The sequence below is a fragment of the Sarcophilus harrisii genome, chromosome 3, assembly GCF_902635505.1.
Source record: "Sarcophilus harrisii chromosome 3, mSarHar1.11, whole genome shotgun sequence".
Taxonomy (NCBI): domain Eukaryota; kingdom Metazoa; phylum Chordata; class Mammalia; order Dasyuromorphia; family Dasyuridae; genus Sarcophilus; species Sarcophilus harrisii.
This window is the reverse complement of record NC_045428.1, coordinates 337,314,047-337,335,291: the sequence shown is the minus strand read 5'-3', so window position 1 is coordinate 337,335,291 and position 21,245 is coordinate 337,314,047. Positions and strand designations below refer to the sequence as shown.

The window sequence follows — 21,245 nt, the reverse complement described above, 5'->3', positions numbered from 1 at the left end:
ATCATAGTTCCAGAGTAGAGAAAGGAAGACTAGCTCTTTTGACTCCCCATCCCTTAGGGAAGCAGTCCAGTTTTAACATAAAGTTCAAAGTTGAGAAACAGGCTATAAAAACAAACAACAAAAACTGAATTTAAAACTTAAATTTGAACTTAAAAAGTTACTATAATGATAGGAAACTTTGACACAAACTCAGAAGGCAATGTTATACAATCAAGATCTCAATGCAGACACAAGTTGAATAAGAATTCCTAGAAGAGTTAACAAAAGAGATTAAGAGTAAAAAATATTTTAAAAATCAAATAAGTGAAGGAAAATTTAGAAAAGAAACTAGAGCAATATAGGAAATTTTGAAAATAATGAACAGCTTGGTAAAATAGGTCCCTCAAAATACTGAAGGAAATAATTCCTCAAAAAATAGAACTGGCCAAATAGAAAAAAAAATGCAAAATCTGCATAAAATAAATAATTCTCTAACAAGTGCAATTGGAACAAGTGGAAACTAATGACTTTTCTGAGACATCAAGAAACAATAAAACAAAGTCAAAAGAATGAGACACAATAAAAGAGAATGTGAAAGATCTCACTGGAAAAACAACTATTCTGGAAAACAGATTTAGAGGACATAATTTAAGAATTATTGCGCTACCTGAAAGCTCTGATCAAAGAAAGAGACAGACATCATCAATTTCAAAAAATTGTAAAGCGGGAATTGTTCAGATATTTTAGAGGAAGAAGGTAAAATAAAATTGAAAGTATTCACCAATCACCTCCCAAAAGAGATTCCAAAATTAAAACTCCCAGAAATAAAATAGCCAAATTCTAATGTTCCCAGGTTAAAAAACTAAAAGCAGAGAAAAAGAATTTATTCAAATAGGTTCACACAAGATTTAGCAGCTGCCAAAATAAAGGAGTAGAAGGCTTGGGAAAATGATATTCCAGAATTACAAGCAAGAAAAACCTACCCAGGAAAACTGAGTATAATCTTTCCAGGAAAAAAAAATAGATCATTTCTACAATGTAGTGTTAATATAGAATAAAGGAATTAGAGTTAAGAAAATTGGATTTTTACCTCATTTAACTCATATATAAAACAAAAGAATTGAACTACATAACATTCAAGTCCTACTCGATGGTACCACCACCATCTATGAAATCAATGAGCTATGGAACTCTGAGAAAGTTATTTTAACTCAAACTTCATTGCATTATGGCTTGCTTTATCCTGAACTGCTCTAATATGCTTTTGGAGTTTCATTGATATAAAGATTCACTGATAGTAATTCAGTGCTAGCCTATTAAACTTATTTACAGCCCAAACAAAAATTGCTTCTAATATAATCACTTTATTAAAACATCTCTAATTGGAGGAGATGTGGGAAAGCTGGAACACTAATTCAATGTTGTAGGAATTATTGGAGAACTGATCCATCATTCTAGAGAGCAATTTGGAACTATGCCCAAAGGTCATAAAACTGTGCATATATTTTGATCCAGCAATACTATTGATAATTCTATATCCCAAAGATAATTATTTTTAAAGAGAAAGGGATCTATTTGTATAAAATATTTATAGCAGCTCTTTTTGTGGTAGCTAAGAATCAGAAATTAAAAGGAGGAGGCCCATCAATTGGGAATAGCTAAACAAACTATGGGATATGGTTTTAATGAAATAGTATTGTGCTATAAGAAATAATAAGCAGGATGATTAAAAAACTGGAAAGATTTACATGAACTGATGCAAAATGACATGAACAGAATCAGAACATTGTATACAGAAATAGTAATATTGTTCACTAAAGAATTATGAATGACTCAGCAATTTATCAAAATTAGATCATATTGAAAGTGATCCAAAATAATTCCAAAGGACTCATAATAAAGCATACTATCTGCTTCCAGAGAAGAATCAATATTTTTTGAATGCAGACTGAAGCATGCTATTTTTCACTTTCTTTATTTAATTCCTTTTTTTAATTCAAGTATTCAAGTCTTCTTATATAAAATTACTAGTAAGGAAATCTTTTACATGATTGCACATGTGTAATCGACATCTGATTGCTTCCAATCTCAGAGAGGGAGGGAAGTGAAAGAGAAAGGGATAGAATTTGAAACTCAAAACTTTAAAAAATGTCAAAAATTGTCTTAACAAGTAATTAGAGGAGGAATAATATATATATATACATATATATGTAAAAAAAATAACATTTGTTATCCCATTTCAATTAAGCTAATGGTTGACATTCAATCTCCTTTTATCTAGTAATCAAGTAGGAATTCACTTTAGTTCTCTTTCCTTTCTATTTTATGCATTTCTACATTTTAAAAGGTTCCCTCAAACCTTTTAAACATCTGTCCCCAAACAAAAAATCTTGGGAAAAAAATCATACAGATGGAGTAAAGAGATTAGGCAGTGGAAAGGGAAAGAGTTGCTTTATATTCATTACAAATTCTCTCTTTCGAAACTAGGTTAAAAGAAAAATATATTGTTCATTGGAAGGAACCAGGTGACCTAAATTCAAATATCATCTCTAATAATTACTATTTATGTGACTTTAAACAATTTACTTTACCTCCTACATCATCTGTTTCCTTCTTTGTAATAGTAATGTAACTTGGGCAACTCCATCTTCTTGTGGCTTCCTAAAATGAAGGGGTTAGAATGGATTACCTCTGAGGATTTTTTTAAAATCCCTAATTCTACGTTTCATTTTTTGGTGGTTATTAATTGTTTATGGTCAAGCTCAGTTCCAGTACTATATCCTAAAATTTAGGAATATGATTTCTAGAAATTTATTTATTCTAGTAAAATTTCAGAACAGCCAAACAATGTATATATTTCCCATGCAGTTTACATTAAAATTATTTTTATTTTTATTCTTCATTGGTCAATCTCTTAGTATAGGACTTTGTCCACTTTTTAGGGCTTCACAGTCTAAGAGAGTTGAAAAAAGCTCCTAAGGCAAACTCTGAAAATGATGAAAGGGAAATGGAACATAAGAGAAAAGGTTAATTAAAGGAATTGGAGTTTGTTTAGCCTGAAAAAAAAGAGGCCTGAGGATAGAGAGAATAGATGTTTTTAAATCTAGGTAGGCTGCTATTGTGGAGGACTTTAAAAATCTGAGAACCATCTTTAAATTCTATTGAGAAAAAAACCAGGGTAAATAGCTTCCATTGCAGCCGTGAGATTTAGGAGAGATACTAAATGATATTTATCATCAGTCTATGTAATTTTTTACTTGAATGATCTTTGAGTAAAAGATAAGATACCCATTTCACTGAAATATATTATAAAAAGCCATACCTAGAAAACAGGTACCTGCTTCAGTTTCGGGAATTCTTTCCAACTTTTATAAAGACAAATCTCCTTTTTGTGTGGGAAACAAAATCAAAGGCAAAAGCATTCTCCCTGCTTGGGATTCACAGGATACTTTTCTTCATTCTAAAGTACAGAGATTATTACTACCAAGGCAATGAAAGAGCTAATGAATCTTCCTAAGTTACCTGTTTGGTAGCACCCAAAGTCTCAGCTGCCAAGATTTGCCCAGGCCAAACAAGTAGATTGTCTAAACAAATGTTTCCAATATATTTCTTAGGTCGTATGAGATTTAAGTGGAATTTAATGAGAGAATCAAACTATAATGCATACAGCAAGAATTATTTTTCTTTTTACACATTTTGAAGGCTTAATCCTCTAAACAAAACCAAAGGTAAAAAGCATGAGGAATCAGAAGCAAAGAGGGAAGAAAGGGGTTAGGGCAAAGGATACACCAGAGTGGGCAGCTGTCAGTCTTAGGTGTGATAGCTATCAAGATGTATGAAGGAAGAAAGGAGATTAGCACTGGTCCAGAGAGACACTACATCCTCCAAGCTGTCTATTACTCCTGTTAGGATTTTTGGTTTGTTTGTTTTTAGGATGCCTCAGTTGTAATTGTTTTCATATTTTGACAGTTCAGGTAAACATTGAAGGGCATAGGTTTAATGGAGGTGGCTTGTTCTTTCAATTTCATCTGTTGAATTTCCTATTTCTGATGTCATAGACAGGTGACAGAGAAAAATAAAGCAGGGGAGTGCAAATATGGGGCATAGAAGTTTTTAGAAAATGGCAGAGGTTGGTAGGATGTTTGACAGAAGGAGAGCCCAAGTATCTAAAGAGCAAAGTGAGTATACTGCCACAAGTAAACGTTGTATTTCTCAGAGAAGACCATAAACTCTGCACATTTTTTCAGACTTTCTCAGCAAACAAATAAATATAAACTTGCATAGTATATGACCTAGTAATTTAGACTGCTGTGGGTAAATCTAAGTATAAATCATTCTAAAAAACATAGATCACAAAAGTATGTAAATAAAACCTGTTTTAGAAGGTTATTTAAACCAGCCCATGCCTTGATGTAAAACTCTACATATCTGTATAGTGTTCAAAGAGGACTAGAACTTCTAATGTAAAGGCTTGCTCAGCCCTTTTCAGAGATGCTCATCCACCTGTCATCCAACTCTCACCTGTGGCTCCAAGAAGCTGAAGGATGCTTAATAGCCACCCTTCAGGTAAACTGTCTTGGCAGATGGACTAAAAACAATGTTGAAGGTGATCGAACAGGCCTCAAACCCATCAAGAGTTAGGGAGATTATCTCAAGTTTGTGAATATTTCACCTGGCAGAATGGGTGAATTGGAACAATTTGTTCCAATGACCATGAAGCCAGGTAAAAGAGGTGTTGTAGTACACTTAGCCAGACATCAAAGACACCAAGGTCTTCCACTGTATCCCAGGCCATGGTCAGTCATCTTGACTTTTGTCTTGCCAGTGGACTTCAATGATTCTGGAAGAGAGAATGAGGCTGACAATTTTGTGTGACTCTACCTCACTTAATTTGAATTCATGCACAAGTCAAGATATCACCTTATGATGTCATTGGTCGTCTTCAAAAACAAAGGACAAACAACAACCAAACTATAAGTATAATTCTGCTTTTTATGATTCTCAGGCTAAAAAAGTATGAATATGAGCACAAAAAAACTTCTTCAAAATGTAAAATAATTACATGAAGAACTAACAAATGTAATTTCATCTAAATTAATTAATATAAGTTATATTTTGTACATTTAAAAACACTTCCCTTTAACTAATAACTAGTTTTTAGGTGGTACAAAGTAATAAAAATGAAGGGTTTTTTTCCTCTGCTCATGTCAATTGAATCTCTGCTTGACATATCAAGACTCTTAGTAGTCACTTTTATGTAACAGCAGTAACCGATGGATAGCAGCATTTATATACCCATGAATGTTTAGGAATCATCCAAGCAAAATCAAACAAAGTTGTGAAGAGGAAAAAAAATGAGGAGGGGAGGATTGTTATTCATATAAACAATTTTATCCAAACTATTAGGGCCAAATTTTTGTAGTTTCATTTAGGGCTTATAAAAATCTACTTAAAATCCAGATCAGAAAAGAAAAAAGAAGATAACAACAATAGAAGCTATTTTTGCATTAATAACTTGAGGAACATTTAAAGCTTAAATCTCAGAGAAAAATCACAAAATATAGCTGTATGGGTTGATAAATGGATGGACAAATGGCTGTTAGAATGAATGCTAATAATGGTCAGATGATGACCAATGGCAGAGAGCAGTATCATGATTTCCTCTGTACTTAGGAATATTTGCAACTATCCAAAAAATTATGGACAGAAAAGAGTTGAGACATATGACTCCAAATTATGTGAGGTGCTGAAAACACACACACATGCGCGCACACACATACACACATACACATACCTCACATATAAATATATGTGTGGGTCTAATATAGCTGGGGAGCTGGAAGAGATACATTTACAATGAGTAATAATCATTCACAAATACTAAATAACCACAAAATGTATGGCAACGTATGGCACAATTTTAAAAATTAAGTTGTTCTCTAATTATTTCATATGTGTTTCTCTTAACTAGACTGTAATCTCCTGATGCAGAAACTGGTTCTTAATCTTATCTGTCTCCTACAGCACCTAACAGAAGTATGATAAACAGAATAGTTTCATAAAAAATAATAGTAGTTGGGAAGAAATAACCATATCCTTAGGAAAATAGTATTTATCTTTATTATTCAAAAGGCAGATCATTCCAGAGAATGAACACTTGTTCTTTCTAGGCCTTTACAATAAAATCTGGTTGGATTTTGTAATCAACAGACTTAGTAGCTCCAATAGACATCGTATTTTAAGAAATTATAAAGGAAAATTAACACAATATCTTGGATTCAGAGGGTAAAATAGAAATTGAAAGAATCCACCAAGCACCTTCTTTCTCAAAAAGATCTCCAAATGAAAACAACTAACAATATTTTAGCCAAATTCAAGAATTTCCAAGTTAAGGATAAAAATACTTCAAACAGTGACAAGTAACAATTCAAATATCTTGGAGACATAGTCAAGATCACACAAGATTTGGTAGCTTCTATAATACATTAAAAGAATGACAGCTTAAAATATATTCCAGAAAACAAAGGAACTAAATTTATACCAAGAATAACCTACATAATAAGCTGAGTATATGTTTTTAGGAGGGAAAAATATATTTAATGAAAAAGAAGACTTTCAAGCATTCTTGATGAGAAGACAGGAGCTGAATAGAAAAGTTGACATCAAGGCTATCTAACACCATAACTCCCCCCCCCAAAAAAAAAAAAACAATGACTAAATCACTATTGATTGAAGAAATACACATTAAAGCAATGCTAAAGTACCACCTCACATCTAACAGAAATGACAAGTGGTAGAAGAGAAGAGAGAAAATAGGCGTACTAATGAACTGTTGGTGAAGTTGTAACCTGGTCCAATCAGTCTAGAGGACAATTTGGAACTATGCACAAAAGGCTATAAAACCATGCATACCCTTTGGCCCCAAGGAGAACAAAGAAAAAGGAAAATAACCTATATGGACAAAATTACTTATACAACTTTTTGTGGTAACAAAAAATTAGAATTTGAGAGATGTTTATCACTTGAGGAATAACTGGACAAGTTGTAGCATAAGATTGTGGCATAGTATTTTTGTGCTATAAGAAATGAAAAGGGGGAGGGATTCAGAAAAAAGCATCGCAAGACCTGTATAAACTGATCAAAATAAAGTGAACCAGGAGATCATTATATACAGTACTAGCAATATTGTAATGATGACCAACTGTGAAAGTTTTAGACATTCTGAACAATAAAATATTTTAAGAAAATTTCAAAGACCTCATGATAATAAAAATATATCCTTCTTCAGAGGAGGGTGGGGAATTGATGAACTCTAAGTGCATATTGAAGCATAGTTTTCTCCTTTGTTTATTTTTCTTGGTTTTTTTAGCACTATATTTTAAATATGTTTTTGTATGAATTCACATGTATAATTAATATCATTTTACTTTATTCTCAGTGGGTAAAAGAGCAAGAGGGAAGGGGAGAATTGAAAACTCAAATTAAAAAAAAAGTTAATGATATTTTTAAAAAATCAATAATGCAGTCTTGCTTAAATCAAGATGTTTCTACCCTAGATTCTGCTTTCCTGATTGTTGAGTCATTCAGCCTGGATCACCATTTCACAAGAGTCCCCATTCATGTTACTTGATTTTCAGTTCAATTCACTCTCCAGATTCTGTCTCCTCAGCATTAGTCTTGCCCTTATATGGGCAGTCTCCTTCCTTTCCCACACTCTGCTCTGCTTTCCATCTCCCCATTATATTCATTTTCCCTTTTCAGATTATAAACTCATTGAGAGTAGTGACTGTCCTGTTTTCTTATTTTGGTATTCCTAGAATTTAGCACAATTCCTGGTACATATTAAGTGTTTAATAAATCCTCTGGCTGTCTAAATAGTTTCAGTAGGTAAATCACAATAAATCCCCAAATCAAGTACTTAGGCAGAATCTTTGCTGAAGACGTAATAGATGGTAATGAATGGTAGTAAGAAGATTATGTCCCCAAAATCCTAAAGTGATGATGAGAATTTCTTTTGTGAATGTCCTACATTGCCAAAGTCTCTCCCATCATTCTAAGTGTATCATTCTGGTTCCATGGAATCCAATAGCAAGAACTTTTCAAGATCGATTATAATCCCTGAAACATAAAGCTTTCCACACTATCCATCCTCTGTGGCAATCCATCCCCCAAGAACTTGGAATTTCTTTATTGCTGATGTGAACCCTGTTTTTTGGGGGAGAGAAGGGGAATTGGGGAGGAGTTGTCATTATCATTTCCATCCAGTCTGTAGCATCCCTCTTCCAATATGTTAATTCTCCAAAAGCTGATTCTCTGTGGTAGGGGGATTACATAATCTTTTTAGTACCATTCATTACCATCTATCATGTCTTCAGCAAAGATTCCGCCTAAGCACTTGATTTATAAATACAGAAGAATCTTAAAATTTCCCTTCTGATTTGGTCAGTGTTTACAGCTCTTTAAGCAACTTCATAACTTCAGCAATAATGTTTCAGATCAAAATTTCTTACCTTGGAGGCTTATATCTTTTACCTTTTAAAAACTCACATGTTGTTAAAAGCCAGAGGCTCAGCCAGAAACAAGACCTTATGTACCATTCAAGTGGTAATAACATCGAAGAACATAGATATACACCTTTATTAATATGTATTGTATACAGCTATCTACAGAGGTATACTGGTGTAGTATTATTTATTTTGGAGTGCAATTTATTATAAAACTATTAATTTTTATTCCATCCAACTTAACAATAATGTATCAAACATCTCCTTTGTGCTAGGCACTGTGCTAGATACTGGGATTCAAAGACAAAGAATTAAAGAGAGCACATATTTAAGGAGTATATGCTCTTTTTGGAGGCCTTAACATGTACCCAGATCAGTATTGTATTTGTGTACATATATACATACACATGCACACTTAATTATATAGATATACATATATATACATATATGTATATGTACACATGCATATACATACTCACATATACATACCTATAATACACATATGCATATATATGCATGTGCGCACACACACACACACAAAATAAATTTAAGGCAGTTTGAACAATTAAAAAAAACCCCACAAAAACCTGTAGCAGATACTTAACTAGCTGAGTGATCATGAATAAGGCACTTAATCTCTATCTGCCTATCTGCCTCAATTTCCTTATTTGTAAAATAGGGATAATCATAGCAACTACCTCTCAGGATTGTTGTGAATACAAAATAAGATAATGTGTATATTTTGTCAAACTTTTTTTTGAAAGCTTTTTACTTTCAAACTATAAGCATGAATTATCAATGCTGAAAAATTACCCATGCATATATCTTGTAAATAAAAAGCTATAATAAAAAAAATTTTTAAAACATAAGCATGATAATTATTCAACATTGGCCCTTGTACAGCCTTGTGTTCCAAATTTTCCCATCCTTTCCCCCACACCCTCCCCTAAATGGCAAGCAATGCATTATATGTTATACATGTTATACATATATGTTAAATATATGTAAATACATTTATACAATTATCTTGTTACATAAGAAAAATCAGATCAAACAGAAAAGAAAATGAATAAGAAAACAAAATGCAAGTGAACAACAACAACAAAAAGAGTGAGAATGCTATATTGTGATTCACATTCCATTCCCACAGCCCTCTCTCTGGGTGTAGTTGGCTCTCTTCATCGTAAGATCATTGGCACTAGTTTGAATCATTTTACTGCTGAAGAGAGCCATGTCCATCAGAATTGATCATTGTATAATACTGCTGTTGCCATGTACAGTGATCTCTTGGTTCTAGTTATTTCACTTAGCATCAGTACATGTAAGTCTCTCCAGGCCTCTCTAAAATCATCTTACTGGTCGTTTCTTACTGAACAATAATATTCCATAACATTCATATGCCACAATTTATTCAGCCATTCTCCAACTGATGGGCATCCACTAAGTTTCCAGTTTCTAGCCACTACAAAGAGGGCTGCCACAAACATTTTTGCACCTTGCATCCCTTTTATTCTCTTAACATCTCTTTGGGATATAAGCTCAGTAGAAACACTGCTGGATCAAAGGGTATGCACAGCTCAATAATATTTTGAGCATAGTTTCAAATCAGATCCAGAATGACTGGATCCATTCACAATTCCACCAACAATGCATCAGTGTCCCAGTTTTCCCGCATCCTCTCCAACATTCGTTATCTTTTCCTGTCATCTTAGCCAATTCTCCACAGATCTAAGGGCTAAATTATCTGATCTTCTTCTAATTTGCTTATAATATCACTCTTTCTATTCATTTATTTATTCATTCATTCATGCATTTATTTATTTATGTATTTATTTATTTTTTTCTGAGGCAATTGGGGCTAAGTGATTTGCGCAGGGTCACACAGCTAGGAAGTGTTAAGTGTCTGAGATCAGATTTGAACTCAGATCCTCTTGACTTCAGGGGTAGTGTTCTATCCATTGTACTACCTAGCTGCCCATAATATTACTCTTTATGCCTAAATCATGAACCCATTTCGGCCTTGTCTTGGTATATGGTGTTAGATGTATTTTGCACAATTTCAAAGTCCTATATAAATTATGTTTTTTGGTATTTTTCTTATGCTACTTCTATAAGAAAAGTCTAATATAGTATATAATTACAATGTAGTAAGGCTTGAAGAAAGCAAAAAAGGCATAATGGGGCAGATAGATCATTTTAGGTTCAGGGGGCAGGTTAGGCAAAAGGTAGAAGATTCTGTATGTGATAAAGCAAATAGAACTGTTAGATTGAAATCTAGAATATTTGAGAAGTAATGTGAAACTACTTGAGAAAGATAGCTTAAAACCAGGTAGTGAAAGCCTTTATATATTGAAAGAGTTTGCATTTAGCCAAAAGGGGACAAGTGGAGTTTCTTGAACAAGGAGGTGATTTTTTCAAACAACATACACATTTTCTAACTAACTATCAGTGCCCTGTCCTAGGACTTTTAAGTCTTCTTACTATAAAGAGCGTGATAACCAGCCCTGAAGTCAGGAGGACCTGAGTTCAAATCTGGCCTCAGACACTTAACACTTTCTACCTGTGTGACCCTGGAAAATTCACTTAACCCCAATTGCCTTAGCAAAAAAAAAAACAAAAACAAAAACAAGATGATAGTCTTATAATGTATATTTGTGTATTGCCATATCTATGATGAAGCAGTGGTTAAAACATTAAACCTGTCCACGGGAAACCTGGTTTCAAATTCTGCCTCAGGGCCTTAACAGCTTTGTGACTCTAGACAGGTCATGTAGTCTTTGTTTGCCTGAGTTTCCTCATCTATAAAGTGGGAACAAAATATCACCTATCACATAGAATTTTTCTAAGAATCAAAGGCGAAAAAATTAAAATTATTATTATTATTTACTGCTATGATACATAACAAGACTTTACATCCTTTTCTTCTAAAATATTTTATGATTAGAAATGTATGTATCCAGTACACAAAAATATTACTTTTTTATTTGTTGTGAAGGCTATCATTCTTGAACAGTCAGTCTAGAATCCTTTCTTCATCTAGTCTATGTTTGCATGTAGATCCTTTTTTGTATACAATGAGGCAAACAATCCAGAACTAAGTAGGAGTGCCTTTTGAGAGCTCCATAAATTGTAACTGATAATGATCCTGTAAAAAGAGGCTCAGTATCCAGCTCCAACTCCTTTCTGGCTGTTTTCTGTATTTACAATTAATACTACTCTATTAGATTAAATTTACATATTCAATTGGCAGGGAGTCAAGAGGCCCAAATCTCCAGTGAATTTTTTTGAATGATGTTTTCAGTGTTCAAAATTGATAAATAGCAAGATAATTAGGGGTATTTTTTGTGATCTTGGATCAAAATTACTTATTAGCAGAAATCATAAATCTTTTGGCAGATGATCTGAACTGAGGCATATAGGGACAACCTACGTCATTATAATCTTCAGCTATATTATTAAAGTATTCAAATGACACAATGGATAAAGTACCAATCTAATATCAGGAAGAACTCTTCTTGAGTTCAAATTTGGCTTTAGATACTAACCAGTTTTGCCCCCAGCTTTGCCCCTAGATACGTCATTTAACTATTTTCTTCAATTTCCTCATCTGTAAAATATACTAGAAAAAAAAATGGCAAACCACTTCAGTGTCTTTGCCAAGAAAACCCAAAGGAGGTCAAGAAGAGTTAGACAACAAGTATATTATTAAATCATATTATTAAAGTAGATTATTTATAATATGCAGTAAACCAGTCTTTATGTAGTCTAACCTGGTCCAGATTGGATGCAGTCTTGGAAAATGTAATTCAAGAATTTGGTTAGTTGCTGTGCCTCATATTTAAAAGGACTAAAATAACATCACTATCCTGGGATCAAATTACAGTGAATCCAAGTATGGATGATTAGGCCAATACAAGCTTGAAAGGGTCTACCACCAGTCAGATACAAATAGTTCACATAAACATTTGGAGTGAAAATACTCTAAATTTGTACATCACACAAATTTCTTTTGAGCTACTGCAATTTGTCCTTGCTTATAGAGTGCAATACCTTCTTTGATGTGGGCATACCATACTGGTGAGTTCTGTATCAATGTCTCCCATGCTTCACAATTGGTCCCAAAGTTCTTCAGAGAGGCCTTGAAAGTCTTTTTATTCCTTTTTTTCCCCCTGAGGCAATTGGGGTTAAATGACTTGCCCAGGGTCATACAGCTAGGAAGTATTAAGTGTCTCTGGCTGGATTTGACCTCAGGTCCTCCTGACTTTAGGGCTGGTGCTCCATCCACTGCATCACCTAGCTGACCCTTATTACTTTTTTCTGACTTTCATGAATTCAAGAAAGTCATTAAGCACTCATTATGTACAATCTACCATTTGGAGAGGTCAGGAGTTATTATCAATGTATTTCTTGTCTGCAAAAAGGTTACAACCAATTTGGGGTGGGAACATAATAATAAACATGATTAATAAATGCTAGTTGACAGGCAGATTTATAAATAAGGGTGTTATGTGATAAACAGAGTATAATACAAAGGAAAAATACTTCAGGAAGATTTGAGAAGGAAGAAAATATTTTAATCTGGGGTAAAATAGAAAATAAATGTTTCCTCATGGTAGGGCCATTATTAATTAGCTTTTTCTCTTTCTAGGTAGTTTTACAAGAAGCCATAATTTCCACACATTATTGAACATTTCTTTCTCTATCCTTCCTACAACATTTACATCCATACTCAATTTTCCTTTCTGATTGTTTGTGTGTTGCTTTATATGGGTTTTGTACATTTATTTTCAAAATAACTGGCCTTTAATAGCATTAACATTCATAATAATATAGTACCCATTTTTGTTTCTGGTCTAAATGAATGATGACTGCTAATGAAAAATAGTTATTTCTTCATTAGTGTCTCAGCCACAGCTCTACCATTCTCTGCTCTTAATTTTTTATTATTATTTTTTCCTTTGGAATACCATGTTGGTAGTTTGAGAGTTAGCAGTTTATTTGACTAACCTGATCATCAGAGAAGAGGAATTTAAAAGCTGTCTTTATTTTGCTTTCCCCTTTAAAAAAAGTAAAAGAAAAATATATTTCTTTTAAAAAGTAATACCTAGCTTAGAAAGGGGAAAGAGATATTTCAATATCTCATACAGCCTGAATTATCATTAAATAATCACCCAAACAGGGGCCTTTTCCAAAACACCATTGTTCTAACAGTAACACCTCTGTTTTATTTCTTGGTTCCCTACTCAGAGGGAAAATTAAAGTTGTGTTATAGGGAAGAATATGATGGAAGTGCCTTACTGTTTGGTCACATGTAGTATGAAACTAATACTAAAGCTTATTTCCTAAAGGGGGCAGACTCTGGAGCATATTTCCTCTAATGAAGGAAAATGAGAAGAAGAATAAATAATTATTGTCTCCCTGAAGCATCTGCAGAAAATAAAAACAATCATCACTACTATTTTCCTTCATTAGAAGGTTTGTGCCCCAGAGCCTATGCTCTTTAGAAGATAAACTAGAATTGTTATCACCATTATTAGTATTCCTAAAAATAATAATAATAATAGTGACAGTGGTAATAATAATAATCAAAGAGTTCTCTTTCCCTAGTGGCCCAATCAAAGGATCACAGGATAATTTTTTCCCTTTTAAAGAGAGGAGTAAACTCATAGTATTGGTTAATTTCATCTATGCCTGGAAGATATTTTCTCTCTTCCTCATTCATTCACATAGCAAAATACCATAAAGAAATGTGATCTTTACCCTAAATACAACAAAACTTTATCAAATTTTACTGATTTCAAATTTTTGAAAATTCAAATAATTGACCAATAAGTTTTTATTCAAGTGTTTACTGTCATTTATCACAAATCTATAAGTATTTAAGTACTTACTAAGTGCAAAACACTGCACCAGGAAGCATAAGGAATAGATATGATTTATTAGATGGTATCTCCATTTTCAAAGGACTAAGAATGTAATTGACTGAGACAAGACTAACCCAAATGAGGTTATTAGCATAGCATTTGGAGTATTTAATTAATATTTAAAGTACATAAGACTGAATAGGCATGCTATGGAGTTTAGAGAGGAAAGATCAAGGAGGTCTGGCATAGTTGATAAAGGGTTCATAGAGTAAATAGTATTTAAGCCGGATTTTGAATATTTGAATGAGAACAAGTAGAATATTCCAGATTAGAGGAGCATGGATCCATGAATGACAATAATATGTCTGGGTTAGGGACGAGACCAACCCAACTAAAATGTGAGAAGTATATTAGTAATAAAGATGGGCAGGCAGAGTAGAATTAGATTGTGGTGGGGTTTAAAAAGCCAAGGAGATTAGGCGAAAGGTCACGGGAAATAAGAAGCTATTAGAGGATTCTAAGCAAAAAATTTTTGCCCATACAGGGTTTGATGCCATCATAGGGACTCAGTGAATATTTGTTAAATCAAAGAAAAAATAGCTATGAGAAAGATTTTAGCAAATGAATTAAATGCATAATCAATATCATGAAGGTAATGTTTTGATTCCCAAGAAAAGAATTTTTAAGCATATTGAAATCAGCTGTTTATAAATAACATGATTTCCATATAAAGCAAGACTGGCACTACTTTAGACTAGAGCTTTTGATGAAAATGATTTCTATCGTATCTACCACAAATTTGACTTATTTCTATTTTACAAAGGTCTGTGATTTCATCAGTATGGATATTTGCTTTATCACCTTTGACCACAACTCCCCCATTTCTTAGTGGTCTGTCTCCTTGAGTTATGACTAAAATAATTCATTATCCCATATCTAGACTTATATAGGATGATCCTTAGATAATAATATTTTCCACCCATGGTCTGTTCAAAGCCTTTCTATCTAAGTATACCATAGCTCAAATGAATGAATTGGAAAAAATTATTAAGCTTTTAGTATATGCAAAGCACTATGCTAAGCACTGGGGATACAAACAGAAAAATAAGATAACTCTTCCTCTCAATAAGCTCACATTATAATAGGAGAAAAATTATGTGTGAATGGTTTCAGGCACAAAAAAGATGGAAAGGTCACATGGTTCTTAGGATAAACAACAAAGCACATGTTATTTGTCCTTTTTAATATCATTTCAATTGATAAAACCATGTCAGCTTAACTTAAAGTCTTAAAGACTTTGGAGAGAAACTTTCTTTTCTGGGTCCTTACTAGATGTTTTTCTAGATGTACTGCTTTCAGGAATAATTGTCAGGCTATATCTCCATAAGGATTGCTTCCCAACATGGTGATTGGATATTCTATTGGAAGCATTACTATTTCCAAGACTCTTAAATTCAGGGTCCTACCAGGAGATCATTATATACTTCAACAACAATACTATATGATGACCAGTTCTGATGGATCAGGCCACCCTCAGCAACGAGATCAACCAAATCATTTCTAATGGAGCAGTAATGAACTGAACTAGCTATGCCCAGAAAAAGAACTCTGGGAGATGACTAAAAACCATTACATTGAATTCCCAATCCCTATATTTATGCACACCTGCATTTTTGATTTCCTTCACAAGCTAATTGTACAATATTTCAGAGTCTGATTCTTTTTCTACAGCAAAATAACGTTTTGGTCAGGTATACTTATTGTGTATCTAATTTATATTTTAATATATTTAACATCTACTGGTCATCCTGCCATCTGGGGGAGGGGGTGGGGGGGTAAGGTGAAAAATTGGAACAAGAAGTTTGGCAATTGTTAATGCTGTAAAGTTACCCATGTATATATCCTGTAAATAAAAGGCTATTAAATAAAAATAAATAAATAAAAAAATAAATAAATAAAATAAAAAAATAAAATTCAGGGTCCTAGTCTATCTCAAATACTACAGATATAGCATTCAAGAACCCAAGATCCCTTTCATGCCATAATGAAATATTTGTTTTAGCAATTCAATCGTCTCTCTTAAAACTTTTTTTTTACATAAAAAGTAACATTTTATACTTTCCTTCATTTCAGTCAGTCCAAATTAGTATAGGCTCACATGATACAGTTTTCCAATTATTTTAGTTCATTTAAGGATTTCAGAACAGTTAGCAGAAAACAAACTTAGAGAGCTTAGAGAGGTTTATCTAGATCAATCACCCACTACCATATTAGTACTAGAGAACCCATAGATAGGTTATTGTATAATTATTTATGAAAAGACTTAAGATATCTTAAATAACAAAGTTGAATATAAAGTATTAACAGTACCTTAACTTAGAAACTATATATCTGTGAAGACTTATTGATTTCATGAAATGCTAATTTAAGAGTAGGATGTTCTAAGACTAGTTTATATATAGTACTTACTTGTGATACCTACATTCTCATATTTTTTTTCTTCTTTTCACTTTAGTATTCCTCAAGTACCAGGTGGATTTTTAAAATCCTTTTTAATTAAAGGACTTCTCCCTTTTTCCTTCTGTTGCCCCATCTTATTTGCAGGTTAATCCTGAATTCTTAATAAATGCAAATGGGGAAGATAAACTTATGGGTTGAAGATTATATTAATGTGACTAAAATAATTGCTAATATCTTCACTGTCCCTTTGGATATTGTGGATTATGTCAATTAAATTGTTCTTTGGAACAGAATATGTTAACCATAAAGGTGATCATTGTATCTTTACTGGTACAATATAAGTATTTTATTTCCCAGGATTTTATGGATTGACAGAGCAGTAAAAGGGAAACAAGTTACGTAAACTGTATAATGGTGGTAATTATCTAAACAGATCGAATGTAGTGTTTTTGCTATGTGATATTGTCAAAAGAAGCCAAATTCAAGAATCCCATATAAATCCCTATGTCCAATTTTAATTTCCTTACATATTTTTTTCTTTAGGCATTTAAAAAGAAACCAATTTGAACTTAGTTCACCATTATATTTTCTTTATTTTCTTACCATTGTGCTTTGCACTTCATATTTACTAAAATAAGCCAACACCACAGGTACACAATTTCTCAAAGGAAAAACAAATAACAAAAAACTGACTTTTTGAAATTTGAGTTCTAGGTCCATAATTGTACAACTCCTATCATGTATTGTGTATTGATGTTTCTATGACTTCACAGGAAGGCAATATGGTACAGTAGAAAGATGACTGATTCTGGAGGGAGAGGACCTGGATTCAAATATCACCTTTAATGCTTAATATCTTTGTGATCTTGGGCAAACCATGTAAACTCCCTTTTTTCATTTGTTATAATATGTGATTTGTAATAGATGGATTGTGAGGTCTCTTCAAATATGAAATTTATCATTATGTCTACCAGTAATGCTGAACATAAGCCATCCATACTTCCAAACATCATATGACTCATATGTACAGTCTTTCCACAGGAATGCCTTCTGAAGGGTGGTTCTTTTCTCAAGGGCCATTCACATTATGTGGATATCAATGAACAGGATCCCTCAGTTTCACTTGTATGACAGAACCACATCTTTCATGATCATTTCTTTTGATATATTTTTATGTTGGTTTTCCTGCAGTCTCTCCTTGGTAATATGTTTCAGTCTACTCACCCCCAATATGAACATCTCCTTTGCCCTTTGGGTGACCCACAACTTTAAATCTTCTGAGAGTATGAGACTACATGACTCATTTCCCAAAATTATCAAAAGAATATTGATGTTTAAAAAAAAGATTCTTTAGTTTAGGAAGAAGCTTGATGTCTTTAAAGGCGTCACACAACCTTCTAAATGCAATCCTTCCTTCTCTCATTCTTACATTCAATTCTGGTTTCAGTACATGGTCCTTCCACAATGTTTATATCTATCATATTGTTTTTCAGTAGGGCAGCTAAATAGGACAGTGGTGAGAGTTCCAGGCCTGGAGTCAGAAAGTCTCATCTCCTTGAGCTCAAATCTGGTCTCAGACACTTAATACTTGTGACCCTGGGCAGATTGCTTAACCCTGTTTGCCTCAAGTTTCCTGTAAAATGAGTGTACTGTAAAATGAGCTGGAATAGGAAAATGGAAAACTACAATGTCTTTGCCAAGAAAATCCCAAATAGGGTCACAAAAGTTGTTTTTCAGTCACATCTGACTCTTCATGACTTCATGGACCATTAGCATGCTATGGGATTTTCTTGACAAAGATCCTGGAATGGTTTGCCATTGCTTTCTTGACTATATGTATATGGGCAGTATGTTAAAATTTCTTTATCCACTTCTTTTCTGTGTGGATAGTTAAAAATAAAATCTTTTGAGAGGTTATACATCATATATGCAATGTTTAAAAATTTGTTTCAGTTAGCATATTATGTATAAGAAGGACAATCCGGAGCACCTTGCTATATCTAAGTAATCCTACTTTAATTTGTTCTCTGCCATGGATGTTCTCCATAACCATGACAAATTCCTTGAGTAGACATGTGTGTCCCTGTTTTGTGCTTCACTAAATAATAATAATCAAAAGGTCACAGAGGATAGTTATCTCTGTTTTTAAATCCATCAACAAATCCTCTATGATTTTGATGTATAAATTTGGAGACATCTTAATGACAGCATTTTAGGATGGCATTTTGCTCTAATAAATCAAAAACTTTATAGTAAATAATTACAGCTTTGCTGTCATTGATGGAGTAAAGAATTTATTATCAAAATCTTGACAGATCTGTCCAATTTTTATTTTGTTTGATTTTTTTCTTTCCTAATTTATCCTTAAGTGGTATTGATTTTTTACTTAATTGGATAACTTGACAGTATTTTTATAAGTTTCTTTTCACTCTACTACTTCTAACTTTTCTATAACATGATACTGCTTTTAATTATCCACCAATCAACTCCATAAGATTTTACAAATATTCTAATCTGTATTGCTTTTGATTAGTAAAGCTCTCCAATTGGTAAGGAAATTAGGTTATTTTGTTGATTGAGATAATAAATTACAATAATTAATATATATGCTTGTATATTAATTGTAACTTCTATTCTTGTTTAAGCATTTATTACAGTCTCTATCAATATCTATATATTTATCTATTTCCTATTTATTAAATAACAATTTACATAATGAGTCAGGTTGGACTTGTCTCAAATGTTTTCTTTCTAATTTGACAATGATTTTTATCTTTACTTTATTAAACTGTACATAGACTAAGATTAGAAAATGATTCCTACATTAGTAGCCAGTTATTCCCTGTTAGAATATTTTAAGTTTCCTCTCTGGTGATGTTACTAAGTGCTCAGTGAGTTGTTCCTCCTAATCTTCTTCATAGAGAAATCATTTATGAGAAAGGTATGTAAGATTCCTGCATAGTCTATAAGCTTTTGATCTCGTTTCTTTAATCATGAACCATGTCTTCCAATATCTTTTTCTACCATCACTTTCTAATACATGTTTGTTGCTTTAAAAATTACATTAGTCAATAACTATTGTTATCTCTTATGAGCTTTTTAGGGAAATGAAAGAAGGCATTAAAATAGGGTAGGAGTAGTAAAGATATTTAAGCATGGATTAAGCCACATTTTTCCTTCATAACATTTTTGGGTCCAAAAAGTATCCTTTATTTCTCAAGTTCATTTTAACATTGTCTGTTTGAATTTTAAAATATGTTTTGATGTAGTTAGTTACTTGACATTCTTTCTATGATTCAAGCTTCAAGACCTTAATGAAGTGGGCTAGGACATTTCTCATTTCCACGTATTAGTAAAATAAAATACGAATTGTGATACTTTATGAAAAACAACAACCCTCACCATGATTCATGAATTGATTTTGTACCTGTTCAGAATACCAACTTGTGTGTTTTTCTAAATTGTAATGTAATGTATTTTTGCAAACAATTTGATAAGACTGAAGTCATTCCAGAGTTATTTATAACAGTATTTATATCAAATGTGTTGTGTGTATTTTTAAAAGATTATTTTGGATCCTGAGGAGATACATTTGGTAAATGTATTGAATAAGTTGTCATATAACACAACATTTCATTGATTCATTTTTATTATTTTTGTATCTTACTGCAGGCAGAGAATTCAGCACTAGCTTTGGAAAATGAAAATCAGAGGGAACAGTATGAAAGATGTCTCGATGAGGTAAGGTCTCATGATAAGATGCCTGACAATTTAGCATTCCCCCAAACCAGTTTTGCTATTGCTCATGTTTATGAGGGACTAAAGGCTTTTTAGCATTATCTCTCTTTAATGTCAGGTAGTAAATGTATGACAATTCAAAAGGGCTGCTCTAACTTAATTTTTCATTTTTGGAGGCTGTGAATTCATTTTGGCTATTGTTTAATATTCTTATCCCACAATGAGAGGTTTGAGGAATATGCTTCATTATATGATAAATGCAAAGTATCTGATAACTATAATCCTAGCCTCAAGGACTTTAAATCTCCATGTGTGAAAAATAAAACCCGAGAACAAATGCTACACAGATCCAGGACAAGTCAGGAAAGTTATGGGTGAATTATATAACAGAATAGATAAGATTTGTGTAAAAGAAATACCTAGAAATAAGAGAAAGGAAGAGTTGTGGGTAAAATTAGAAATCAAGGTAAAAGCAGTAGAAATGAAATTAAGAAAGAAGAAAAAGAGAAGTGAGGAAGAAAAATTCAGTAGAATGGAGGACAATTCCCCACGTATGAGAACACTCAATAAATATTATTTATTGATAATGAAGAAAAGGAGCAAAGATGGTAAGTGTTTCTGAGAGGTATACAGAATTTTGAGGTCTGCACATTGTTTTCATCTGCTTTTCAAGGATTCTTATCAAACCATGCCAGTGATC

The 21,245-nt window shown here is 32.7% G+C and overlaps 1 protein-coding gene across 3 annotated transcripts in view; it reads left to right on the top strand.

The window, feature by feature from the left end:
• Positions 1 to 21,245, top strand: part of NCKAP5 (NCK associated protein 5) — a 679,630-nt gene that overhangs the window by 450,524 nt on the left and 207,861 nt on the right. For all 3 annotated transcript variants that reach the window (XM_031963671.1, XM_031963673.1, XM_031963674.1), the window contains exon 6: positions 20,480 to 20,548. In XM_031963671.1, coding sequence (XP_031819531.1) covers positions 20,480 to 20,548 — 69 coding nt within the window. The remainder of the gene's footprint in view (positions 1 to 20,479; positions 20,549 to 21,245) is intronic.